Source organism: Alosa pseudoharengus, unplaced genomic scaffold (assembly GCF_046254945.1).
Source record: "Alosa pseudoharengus isolate Yale_2024_CS ecotype anadromous, Long Island Sound unplaced genomic scaffold, YU_APseudo_1.1 YU_APseudo_1.1_scf_22, whole genome shotgun sequence".
NCBI lineage: Eukaryota > Metazoa > Chordata > Actinopteri > Clupeiformes > Clupeidae > Alosa > Alosa pseudoharengus.
The window spans coordinates 13062018-13076171 of record NW_027468680.1 but is presented as its reverse complement, the minus strand read 5'-3'; the positions used below and the strand labels follow the sequence as shown (position 1 = coordinate 13076171).

Here is a 14154-nt window from a genome sequence, read left to right as displayed (position 1 = left end):
TGAGGTTAGCGTCATTTACTCAAAGATTCCACGACCATGGTACTCACTTCTGGACCTTTTCACTGGCCTCCCGCTCTGCGTCCTGGGAGCGGCGGAGCTGGGACTGGAGGTTCTGGTGCTCACTGGTCAGTAGCTGCATACGGGCCAGGAGGGCCTGGTTCTGGTTCCCCTTGGTGTCGGAGGTCAAAGACGAAGGTGGTGTGGAAGCGCCTTGTTCCTTCACTGCAGTCTCCTCAGTCTGCATCAGATGCTGACTGTAAAAGAGGTCAATTCATATGTTCATTTAATGGTTTAATATTGTATTTGTACACACATTGTACACACATTTCATTCTATGGCCAATATTATATTATAAATTGCCACTCCAAACTGTCTTGACCAAATTGAAACCACAAATATCTGTAATGGCTGTGACCGAAAAGTGGACCAACTATTCCACTGTTGTAACCAAATGACACCATGAGGAAAGGCTTTATTCAGCTGCTGCTCGGGCCCAGTGTCCACCACCCAGAGTGATGAGTGTCAGCGTAGCTGCCAGTAAAACCCACTGCACTATTTGAACTATAACGGCCATGTGCCAGGAGCTGTTGAGTGACATCTCTCATCTCAGACTGGGTCATCTCAGCGCCAAGGCACACACACACACACACACACACACACACACACACACACACACACACACACACAAACTTCGCACCATAATCACACCACCCTCCAGGTGAATGTCACACAGATGCGACTCAATGAGATGCACAGGATTTAACAGAGGATTTAACAGAAAGGGAATAAAATGGTAAAAAAAGAGGGAAGGATAGAGAGAAACAGGAGAAAAGATAAACATCTTGAGCAACAAATATAATCTCTCCTGGCTTTTATAGATATGTAGGGATTTAATTAAGGGGAGGAAGAAGAGCAATCTGGACTATTTTTACAGGCAGGCAAACAAACTGACCTCATGTTGCCCCTTTGCACCATCACCATCACAGATGATTCTAACTCATCTAACTGTAAACATTTCTGACGTGATGTGATTCTGTATGGATATACACAAATAAACAAATGAATAAAAGAAAATTACTCCATTGCTGCAGGTTTGCATGCCTGTGTTGTGAAATGACAGTAGTCACCAAATAATCTATTCTGAAAACCCACCCCCTCACACACAGAAAAACACCTGTTTATTATTATAATGTGGATTTGGTGGGTAAATGGTGGTCAGTGTTTACTGGAGAGGCTAGAATGACAAATGTCTGCAGTTTAATAAAACTGCCCTCCTCCCAACCCCCCCCCCCCCTTATTCTAAAGAGAAGCCAGCGAGCTCTACACCCTCTCATCAAACACTCACTACCACACACCTGCCCATCAGGTTCCTGAGCAGGTGAGGACCTTCAAATATGAGGCGGCGTAAACCGCAACCACGAGGGAGCGGTGGGTGAGGAGGCACTCGCAGCAGACACAATACCCTGAGCAATGGACCTCGCCTCAACACCACCACCAATAATACCTCTCACTAACACCCCCCCACCCACCCCCTGTCCCTTCCTCTCGAGTGCCATACAAGCGCCATCCAATTCCTGACAGATGGAGCCTGATGGATGGTCACCAGTCTTTGTCTGCTGAGGGGGGGGGGGGGGGGGAGGGCAGTGTGCATATTGCCTTAAACTCATATTAGTCACTATGGCCTCTTGTCCCTCGTTTAATTAGTTTCAGGGAGACGTCAGGCTCCAGACATCTCCCTCTCTTTCCCTTTCTCTCTCTCTCTCCCCCACCTCTTTCTGCCTATGCACTCAGGTCTTTTTTTCATTCCTCCTCTAGAAGTGGAGGGTAATCAATTGGGATGTGATATTGATAGCCGAGCGAGAGATGTAAACTTGTGTGTTTTGTTTAATTAAAGGCAAACATATTGGGTACGAAGGTCCGGTGGCAGTGACAAACAAGGGCGAAAGCACGTTGCCTTGCCATGGATTATCTTATCTACACCTCCCACCCCCATGCCCTGAATCCATCTCCCAAATACGCCCCCAACATGGACATAGGGGGCTGAAGAAGACGTTGCAGTGACTGATGTCTATGCTTGTGTCTGCATCAGTTTGTCAAAGCTGAAACGTACTGTAGGACCATGAAACTGACAAATCCAATGTGTGCCAGAAAGGTGGATCAGATAACCAGATAAGGGTTATGCAGGTGTCTAGTTAGGCAGATTGGGAGGTAATATACTGTATAATAACAGCCTTGACCACTTCTCATTGACTCATCTAATCATGTTTTCAAGGTTTTTTTCTGACATTTTCAGTTGTAACTAAATTCAAACACAATCCACTGTTCTTGGGCATCTCTGGAAGTCAACACATCAGTGACAAATATTCTCTTTGTAGTGTGTTATCTGGGTTCTCTTGCATAATAAGTCTGACTCTCTTTCTGCGTTACTTTGTGTACGAACTGCCCCAGTTTTCAAGAAAGGGAGAGAGAGAGAGAAAACGGAACACAAAAGCAAAATGCTTTTGGAAAATACAAGGGTAGACATGTATGTCAATAGATTAAGGCAGAGATATAGATACAGCAGGTATATAGCCAGATAGATACGGAAAGAGAGAGAGAGAGAGCGAGCGAGGGAACAAGAAAAAAGAATGAAAGATAGAAAACTGTAAAGCAAGCCTGGGCATTGGTGTTAATCATTAACCAGCGAAATCAGATAGGTAATCAAAGGCACTGGTTCCCAACGTACCTGGCCTGCGATTCAGTGCAGGGTTTAATGGTTAACTGAACCAGAGGCGTGCTATCAGAGAGGATATGTAAAATAACCTTTTAATAGAGACTTATCTCTGGCCTTCTCGGCAAACAGCGAGGTCAAAACACGAGGGGAAACCACACACACACACACACACACACACACACACACACACACACACACACACACACACACACACACACACACACACACACACACACACACACACACACACACACACACACACACACACACAATCTCCACAGCAACCTTTTAGTGGGTGAGTAAACAAGACGACCACGCCTCAACAGGACCGTTCCTTACACAAATCAATCATTTCGAGTCCAGACTGACAGCTTTGAGTCTCACCCTCTCTCTATGTCACTACATCTTCTTTTCCTCGCCTCATCTCTTCCTGCATCAGTGTACAGGCGCGCTGCTTACCTGTCTGCATGGTGTTCCAGTACAGAAACCAATTTAGACCAGGTAGGGGGGTAGCGGATAAAATTGGGCTGACGGGGGTGTGTATGTCTGTGTGCGTGTGTGTGTGTTGCCAGGAAACTGCCGTGCGTTTTGAATTGGCCCCTCTATCCAGCTCCTTGCTGTTCTGCGAATCTGGCTTGCTGTGTGGGTTTGCAGACAATCCGCCAAATGTATTTTGTTGCACAGATTGCAAGGCCGAGTCTGAGACTGATCTGCCGGCTAACGCGGGGTGATTGGTGGCCGGCAAGATGTTTGGTGGTGGCGGCGGTGGCTGGTGCTGTGTGTATCATGGCTGCCATGTTTGTTGCTGAAACTGGATGCCAGGTGTCATGACTCATGACGCTACTTCCCGGTCACCTGAATTTATCTGGGCAAACAAACACTCTAATAGCCATATCTCACTCATTACCCCAGTTCCATTGTCGTTGCTAAGGGAGATTATTTATCAGCACATTTTCAAAAGACTTGCCAGCTAAGGGCACAGACATTTGAAAGGGCAGAAACAATAACAGCCTTATTCAAAAACATGATGACTACAAAGTAAAGGGGGCTGAAGGTTTCAGTTTACAGATGGAGGTCAATTTTTGGATTTAAACAAACAGAATGCTTTCTTAATACATTTAAAACCAATCTAATCTATTCCAATTGACTCCTGAGATAGACAAAATTATAAAATAATAATAAAAATAATACAAAATCAGATGGCCAGACAGCACCTCACAAGTGCCAACCTCTCTGAAGCAGGAAGTGAATAAGCCTTCGCAATACCCTTCAGCCGGGCTCCATCACCTGAATGGCAGCCAGGCCTAATGTCCCTTAATGACTATTGAATTTCAGGTGTTAAGTGTAAGGCCAGGCGTGATAATGAGAGGGGCGGTGGGGCAAAGGATGGGGGGCCCTCCCAGGGGAGAGAGGCTGAGATTGAGGTTGGCCCCTCGGCCATGAGTTAGGAGTAGATTCCTTGATTCTAATCCAATAGACTTTGTGTGAAATTCAACAAATTTCAACAAATTGCTCCTCATCGTCATCTAGATCTCTGTATAATGTATGTGCTTTAAGAAAGAAAAAAAAAACTCGGTCTGAGTGTGAATGGGAAGTCAAGATGGTTGCTAAGAATGCCTCATAAACTTGTGTTATATGATTGTTACGTTGCTTCATGAAGACAGAGAGTGAGGGGTGTAATTCTATTGCCTTTTAAGCTCAAGTATCAACAACCTTTGGCCAGAATCACAGAATGTACCTTTAACGCGTGGTCAAGTATCAACAACCAGAATCACAGAATGTGCCTTTAACGCGTGGTCAAGTATCAACAACCAGAATTACAGATTGTACCTTTAACGCGTGGTCAAGTATCAACAACCAGAATCACAAATTGTACCTTTAACGCGTGGTCAAGTATCAACAACCAGAATCACAGATTGTACCTTTAACGCGTGGTCAAGTATCAACAACCAGAATCACAGATTGTACCTTTAACGCGTGGTCTGTCTGACTCTGTGGCTGCCCCCTCCTGCTCTGCTCCGTGCCTGGCTCTTGCTCAAACAAAGCACCGTCTGCGCCGCGCCACGGCCCTCTGGCCAATCCCAACTCATTAAAACAGCTGGTCGACAGTCAGAGAAAGTTCTAGAACATTTATTCGTTTTTTTTTTGTCGTCTTCTTGAGATTTGTTGCTATTTTATGTCTACGGGGTGCCTGTCTACGTGCGGCATGAGGGAATCTGAAAGGGGATCGGTCCAGTTTCTCAACCACCCCCCCCCCCCATCCTCCTATTTACTTCTCATTCTCTGAGTCTTTCTCTGTCTTTCTCTCCTTTTCTCTCTTTCTCTCTCAGTCTCTCTCTAATGTCTGTTTCGTCTCTTTCATCTGACTGAGCTTGTCTGTTATCCTGAGGACACAATGCAGAATGGGGTGGGGTGGGTGGGGGGTGGAATCCTCAGAGCAAACAGAGAGAGGCATCTTCTGAGCTTTGTTAGGGCTGGAAGGATTCCCCATCTGAAGGTCCAGCTCCACAGGCGTCCTGATAGCCACTCCGGCTGGGCATCCCACAATGCAAATACATGTGTGTGTGTGTGTGTGTGTGTGTTGTGTTGTGTTGTGTGTGTGGTCGAATACAATGCCTGTCTTCACTTCTTGGGGGTATAGATAAGTTTTGGGGTGTTGGGGATATGGGGTGCATGGTGGACATGGTGGTGATGGGGAGTGATTCCCAACCCCCCCAATTCTCAGACATGGGATCCTTCCGTGGGAGAGAGAGAGAGCAAGAGAGAGTGTGTGTGTGTGTGTGTGTGTGGTGTGTGTGTCCAGGACACCAACAGTCAAACAGACAACAGAAGATAAGTAGATAAGGATGACTGGGAGAAAGCATCTGAGAAGAAGGATACGAGTCCATCCTAAACCGGATCCACACCACCAAACCAGAATGGCTGGTTTCTGTGCCAAGCGTATTTGCACACTCTAATCCAGCAACCTGCGGTTGGTGGTAGGAGAGGCCAAACTATACTTGTATCCAGAATGGGCAAAGAGGTAACAGCTCTGCATACTAATGCCAATGTTTAGAGATGGGTAAAAGTCAGATTAATTTAATTGCCAATCTGTGACTTTCATCAATGTAGACCGAATGATCCAAAAACAAATGCTACCATTGCTACAAAGCAATAACGTGTCGCGATATCCACCACCACATTTCCTGAAATAATTCTGAATCAGGGCCCTAAAGAACACATTGAGAGCTTTAGTGGTATCTCTCTCACTCACGCTTTTCTACACTGTAATTTATTTCTCATATTTATTTTCAACTCATATTTATGACAATGTCATTATTGTCTCCAGCTCCAGACTTTGCCATTTCTGACGTTGCCTATTTCAGTCCCTCCAAACTGGCGCAAATAAAGTGGAAAAAAGTCGTTTTTAGAAGTTAATATGAGCTCGGTGAGCGGTGGACTGGTGGGCCGGGTACGACGTCGAATGTTTGGCGGTTTTAATAAGAGGCTGTGTAATGACGAAAGGAGAGAGGGAGAGCAGCAGCAGCAGAAGCAGGGCACTGTTATTAAGAGAGTTCAAATGGAACGGCAGAGGGAAGCATGCGTGCTGTGATCAAGAGCCTATGTGAGTATGTGTCTGTGTGTGTGTGTGTCTGTGTGTGTCTGTGTGTGTGTGTGTGTGTGTGTGTGTGTGTGTGTGTGTGTGTGTGTGTGTTGGGGGTGCTCTTTGTCATTTTTACTGACAGGACTTCACAGTTATGCTGGGGGAAGTTATACAAATGAGTTCATGAGTAGAATTACATCACCCATCTCCCTTACATTACTTGTCTACAATGCCATTTCTCTCTTACACCTTCACATGACACTTTCAAGTGTATGCGGCTTCACTGGTGATGCTAACTGGTTTAATCAGCTCTCCTTTTTGTGTTCAAATGTGTTTTCCAAATCAATGTGTGTTTGTGTTTGTGCTACGGCATGTGTATTTGTACATTCGGGGGTTACTGTATGGTTTGTGTGTATATGTGAGAGGATTAAAGTTTGAGGTTGTGGTTTGCAGTTCATATATGTGTGTTCGTACACATACTCGTGTGAGTATATTTGTACGTGTGTGTGCGTGTGTGTTTAGCAGTGCAGCCTGTGTGTGTGTGTGTGTTTGTGTGTGTACATTCACTTTGTCAAGTCGTGTGTGGGTGTGTCTGAGCATGTGTATCTTGGGGCTCTGTGTGTGTGCGCGCGCGCGCGCGTGTGTGTGTGTGTGTGTGTGTGTGTGTGTGTGTGTGTGTGTGTGTGTGTGTGTGTGTGTGTGTGTGTGTGTGTGTTTGAACTTGCACTTTGGGGTAGTGTGTGTTCCCGTGCATGTGTTTTGCATATAGGTCAGCATGCATGTATGCAGATGCAAAAGTGCGTAAAGGTGTTTGTGTGTTTGTGTGGTGCATTCACCCATGGAACAGCCGGAGTGTCTGCAGTTCCTCCTCCATCTTCTGGCAAAGTTCCAGGGCTTTATCTCGGTCTCTCTGAACTGCATCTAACTCTTCCTGCAAACACACACACACACACACACACACACACTTTAATGGTAAGAAAAAAGGTTTTACAATTTATGACTTGTTTTACATTCTAGACTTCTCTGACTTTGCCTTAATGAATGTTCATCTATTCCTACTAAGTCTAGATTCTAATCATCAGCCTGAATTACGTGTAAAAGAGTGATAGGGCATCTTAACAAAGACAAAAAGAGATACCATTGCATCAAGCAGATCATATACTCCTGGCAAAGGACCATAAAATCAAATAAACTCATAATCTACATTTACATTTGTTGGTCATCATCACAACATAGACACAGATTGGTTTATATGCCCTAAACTCTACACTATCAGTATAATCAACCAGAACCACAGAGCCGCCATTTATGACTTACCAGCACTCTCCAACGCTACCGTTTATCATCATACACTCAGTCCCCATCTAAGCCTCTCCTCTTTTAAACTGCTGAGAGAGCACCTACGTCAGCACCAGCACCTCCTCCAGCACCACCACCTCCGTCAGCACCAGCACCTCCTCCAGCACCAGCACCTCCTTCAGCACCAGCACCTCCTCCAGCACCACCACCTCATCCAGCACCACCATCTCAGTCAGCACCACCACCTCCTCCAGCACCACCTCATCCAGCACCACCACCTCATCCAGCACCACTACCTCCTCCAGCACCACCATCTCAGTCAGCACCACCACCTCCTCCAGCACCACCACCTCCGTCAGCACCAGCACCTCCTCCAGCACCACCTCATCCAGCACCACCACCTCCGTCAGCACCAGCACCTCCTCCACCACCACCTCCTCCAGCACCACCATCTCAGTCAGCACCACCACCTCCTCCAGCACCACCATCTCAGTCAGCACCACCATCTCAGTCAGCACCACCACCTCCTCCAGCACCACCTCATCCAGCACCACTACCTCCTCCAGCACCACCATCTCAGTCAGCACCACCACCTCCTCCAGCACCACCTCCTCCAGCACCAGCACTAACATGCCAACGACGGGGAGCAACCCAGGCAAAGATGAGAAGGCCGTGGAGCTCAGGCCATTGTGTCTACACTCAGCACCCAGTGAAGATGAAGAGGGGGAGTAGGTAAAGGAGAGGAGAGGAGAGGAGAGGAGAGGAGAGGAGAGGAGAGGAGAGGAGAGGAGAGGAGAGGAGAGGAGAGGAGAGGAGAGGAGAGGAGAGGAGAGGAGAGGAGAGGAGAGGAGAGGAGAGAAGAGAAGAGAAGAGAAGAGAAGAGGAGAGGAGAGGAGAGGAGATAAGAGGAGAGGAAAGAAGAGAAGAGGAGAGGAGAGAAGGAAAAGAAGGGGAATGGGGGAGAGATGATTTAAGAGCAGAGAGAACGAGAGAGCAACAGAGAGAGAGAGGGAGAGAGAGAGAGAAAGAGAGGGGGAAGAAAACAAAAGAGGGAGAGAGAGAGAGGGAGGAAAGGAAACAAGGAGAACTTCATGCCAAGGAGGGCTTGGTAAACACTATCCTCGCAGCTTCTGTCTGTCTCTCTTCCTCTCTCCAGCAAAACATGAGACACACATACACACAAATACAGACACACATACATTCACACACAGTCTCTCTCTCTCACACACACACACACGCACAAATACAGACACACACACATTCACATACAGTCTCTCATGCACGCACACACACATACATACTCTCTCTCTCACACACACAAATACACAGACATGCACAGTCTCTCATGCACGCACACACACATACTCTCTCTCCCTCTCACACGCACACACACATGGACACACACACACACAAACATACATACATTCACACAGTCTCTCATGCACGCACATGCACACACATATTCTCTCTCTCACACACACACACACACACACACACACACACACACAAACACACATACATTCACACAAAGTCTCTCATGCACACACACACACTCATGCACCCCCTTCCCCCAGGCTAATAAGGAGCTGTTGAAAAAGATGTATTGATCGTTCCCGCCTCTCAACAGCTGGGAGAGGGCGCAGGGAAACAATGAAGGCAGTCTAAGCAAACAGCGCTCATGCCCCTACTGTAAATGCCTGCAATCTACAGGCCCACACGATAAGAGACACAGGGAGGGGAAGACACAAAAGGAGATTCTCCACACACACACACACACACACACACACACACACACACACACACACACACACACACACACACACACACACACACACACACACACACACACACACACACACACACACACACACACACACACACACACACACACACACACACACACACACACACACACACACACACACACCATTTAATTACTAATTTGACACAACAAAGCAAAAATGCTTTTCTGACTAATGGGGGTTGAAGCAAACACAGTTAGTGAAGGGAAGAAACAAGAGCAGCACCTTTCAGTAGAGAGAGAGAAAGAGAGGGAGAGAGAGCGAGAGAGCGAGTGAGCGAGCAACATAGAGAGAGAGTGTGTGTGTGTGTGTGTATGTGCAAACGGTAGTTTATATGCGCGGTCCAGGGCACGTGTTTGACTGTAAGGTCAGGCCATCTCATGGCCAGCTCTTTCATTAACCTGATGAATGGGGTCTACATCCGTGGCTTATCAAACAGCACAGGGCGGAGGCGGCCGTGGCGAGCCATGCGTGTGATAACGGCCCTCACACACACAGGAAGACCTGGGCACAAAAAAAAGGCATTTAACAATCCCTCACCTCACCATTCAGTGCCCTCGTGTCACTCAGGTAACCAGCCAATACACCTGTCAACAAGTCCCATGGCAACCACAGACGCACAACTACAGCCTGTTTCTCTGGTGCTACTTCCCTTAACGGCATTAAGGTTAGCACTGAAGTAAATCCAAGGTTAAGATGAAGATAGGGGACATGTTTAGTTTAGCTAGTAGATCATCAACTGACTACATTCTTTAGCAAGGGAAGGTTATAATCAGCACTTCTGAGGAATTGACAACTCTATTAGAAAATATCTATTTCTGTTCCTGTTTCATGTTTTTCCACCGACAGGTTAAACTTTTACATACAGTACACCACAGACTAACCTTTCCCCTTGTGTGCACAGCTGGAACTCTCATGGGTAAGAGTTCCTCTAATGTAACAAGTCCAAAACCCCATTAATGCTACTGATCGCACAGCTGTAAAGCATAGGAGTCCACACATTCAAAATGGTCTAGTGTGGAATGTGAATATGTCTGGTGTGTAGAAATAAACACACAGTCACATATTCCATCTGGAACGTTCTTCTGATGACAAGAGGTAGTCTGTATTACACCAGAAAATATGCATCTCATCATAAATTATTCCTCATAATCTGGCATAATCTGTGCTTCAGAGCAACAGTTAATATGCACATCAACCTGAATCCCAGGACTGTCAGAATATCATGACTTCTCACTTCTCACTCACAGTCTATGCTAGAGAATATAGTGACAAAAAGAAAGGCTTTTGGGACAGAGTAACCGATTATCTCTCTCTCTCAGTTTGGACATATTCAACAAACACCACAAGCTGGATACTCTGTTTGGGATGAGGGAGATGAGAGAACCCTGAGCCACCACCCCTGGGTCCTCTGCCTGGGGGCAGAGAGAGAGAGAGAGAGAGAGACAGAGAGAGAGAGAGAGAGAGAGAGAGAAAGACAGAGAGAGAGGGAGAGAAAGAAAGAGAGAGAGAGAGAGAGAGAGAGAGAGAGAGAGAGAGAGAGAGAGAGAGAGAGAGAGAGAGAGGGCAGCCCCTGGGGCACTAGCCTCATCAGGACCTTTGGCCCTAAGTACATGCAGCCACCCTGTGTGCGCGGGCGCCTGAAAATCATTCTAATTACGGGCGCATGGGTCTTGCAAGTCAAAGAGCACATCAAAAAGAGGCTAACCTCTTAAGTCAATATGTGCTTTTCTCCAGCCGCGAGCTCCGCCGGAAGACTTCAAAGCCCCCCGCGCCTATTAATCATATGTATTTCGCCCGGTGTTCATTACAATATTATCCAAATCAGGCCCGTCAGAGGGAGCGAGTCAACGCTGACCCGTTGTGATTAAGCCTGGGCGAAAGGGGAGAGCACAGGCCTTAACCTTTGGGTAAGGACGTTTGGCAGCGGAGAGGAAGGGGAGAGGAAGGAGAGGGGCTGAACAGGAAGGGGAGGCGGCGGATGGCCTTTCATACCCAGTTGGGGCAGAGAGATGCTGCATCTGGCGTTACTGTAAGCTGTAATGATCACTCAAAAACAGGACTGGGGATGCTACAGTGAGTTGGATTCATTAGATAAACAATAAACATTTAATATACATAAAATCGTTATTTTACGTTTTCTATAAAAGAACGGACAACGGTTTAATTGATTTAATATGGCCTTAAATTAAACTATGCCCTGCAAATATATTCATACTGATAGAGTCACAACAGCATCAAACATACCGCATACAGTAAATGTTAGTATGCACCATATACTAAATGCAACTGATTTGACAGAATATGCTAATGAACATGCTCATGTATGCAGGTATTACATATCTAGACAACTGAATGAACCATGGACACAACATATCAGTGAGTTCTTTGAAAAAGTAGTAAATAAAAACATATTTATCAACAAGTAAACATTTGGTTTAATTCTTCTCTAATAGGCTGAAGTATTTCTCTTTGTGTCATTTAAGCTGAACTAAGACCACCCGGACACAATTTAATAACAGAACCCAGATTAATAATTTAAGTCTTTTCATTTGATTTTATACAGGCCAATTCTATTACAACAGTTTTTTTCCCTACATGTAAGAGGAAGCTAATAATTTCCTGCATTTTCCCTTGTTGGCAAAGCTTCCTCAGTCTACATACACTCCAACCCAAGGACAATCACTCTCCATGGCTCCCATTCCCCATCACCAGCTCATCAGCGTCCATCACTCACAGCTCAGGCCGAAGGTGACATGGACATGCTCTCTCCTGGTAACAAAGCACTCCAGCAACCCTTCACAATGAGAGCTAATAACTGCCAACCCTTATGGAGGCTGTTCAACTCAATACCAAGGCTGCCTGACCCAACAAAGACAGCTAAGGGGAGCAGGGGGAGAGAGAGAGAGAGAGAGAAAGAGAGAGAGATGTGAGTGGCTGAACGTCAGGAGAACCTCGATGAGCAATAAGCAGCCAAGGTGGCTTGTGTGGGTGAGTCAGGCTATACGTGTGTGCTTGCATTTGTAGGTACGCAAGCTCCTGTTTGCATAAGTGTGTGTGTGTGTGTGTGTGTGCGTGTATGTTTGAGTGAACTGAGCCGCAAACACAGCAGCCAAGGTGCATGAGCATGTGTGTGTGTGTGTGTGTGTGTGTGTGTATGTATGTCGATGTGTAGGTGTATGTGTGTGTTAGTGGGCTGTCACAGGCTGAGCTGCAGAGGCACTGTTGTAATATGTGTGAGTGTGAGTGTGTGTGTGCGCGCGCATGTATGCACTAGTGTGCATGTTTATGTGTGAAAGTATATATTTGTGTCCGTGTGTGTGACGTGTACCACTGCGTATCATGTGTATGTATGTTTATGTGCGAATGTGTATGTGTGAAAGTATATATTTGTGTGAGCCTGTGTGTTTGAGTGAATGTGTGTGTGTGTGTACGTGTGTGTGTGTGTACATGTGTGTGTGTGTACGTGTGTGTGTGTGTGTGTGGTGTGTGTACGTGTGTGTGTGTGTGTGTGTGTGTGTGTGTGTGTGTGTGTGTGTGTGTGTGTGTGTGTGTGTGTGTGTGTGTGTGTGTGTGTGTACGTGTGTGTGTGTGTGTGTGGTGTGTGTACGTGTGTGTGTGTGTGTGAGCTGGCGGTCGGCGTCAGCAGCTTGGGCGTCGGGTCCGGCCCGTCCGTGTGATCCCTGTGAGAGGGCTGTCAGGGGCGCTGAAAGCAAAGCTGCAGAGCAAACACAGGTGGTTCAGGGCCAGGGCAGACCCCTCTGCTGAAGAACAGCCTGCTGCAGATGACCCCAGCATTATCCACCCACCCACCCCTACACTCAAACACACACACACACACACACACACACAACTACACACACACACACACACACACCCATATAAGGCCACCCAATCATATTCATACTCACTCTCTGACATACACACACACACACACACACACACACACACACACACACACACACACACACACACACACACACACACACACACACACACACACACACACCCTCACACACACACACATTCATACCCTCACACACACACACACACTTAACCTCTCCAACTGAGCCCCTCTGGCCCTCTGGAGCCCCCTTTCACTGCTGTGCTTAATATGGCCATAAAACAGGTTCATCTCTAGTCAGAGACATCTGGTGCACTATGTCCAGCTTCCTGTCCAGCCTTTAATGACCTGATACAAGATTGCAACAGACAATAAACATACCCAATTCCTTACCCTAATCTTCAAAAATGTTTCCGTGTTCTCCTACAAAAAAGTCCACGAGAAGAAAGGTCACCATCTCACTGACACACATCAGCATATTTCAGGTAATTTAAGTGTTATGGAATCTTTTTACTCTTTTCGCTTTGGCTGGCATATACTTACTTTTATTTTGTGAAGCCACTTTTGCTCAGTTCCTCTGAACCCAAATGTCAATCTGTGAGTCAAAGTCCTGTTCATTTTTAAATTGTTTTGGAGATCTGTTCCCGGCACTGTTGACTAATTTTACAACAGCTGTTCCTGGTTCATTTTAAATTAAAAACCCAGCTCTGTAATCCCAGGAGTCAATCTATAATTAAGGGGATTTATAGCAAAACCAAGTGCTACATTAATAACAAAATTTAATATATTTCTTAATAAGCCATCTTCCCAGCCCATTCAAGAGCAGAGAAAAAGGCAGAAATGTGTTAAGTCCTTTAAAATCACTGGTACGCACTGGGCGTCCTTTTGAATACGTGACAAATAATAATTTAGC

General features: G+C 46.2%; 1 protein-coding gene across 1 annotated transcript in view; it reads right to left on the bottom strand.

Moving 5' to 3' along the window:
* Window positions 1-14154, bottom strand: part of mipol1 (mirror-image polydactyly 1) — a 58528-nt gene that overhangs the window by 6689 nt on the left and 37685 nt on the right. The window contains exons 12-13 of the mRNA XM_076300604.1: window positions 7133-7227; window positions 48-254 (exon numbers count right to left, since the gene is read on the bottom strand). Coding sequence (XP_076156719.1) covers window positions 48-254; window positions 7133-7227 — 302 coding nt within the window. The remainder of the gene's footprint in view (window positions 1-47; window positions 255-7132; window positions 7228-14154) is intronic.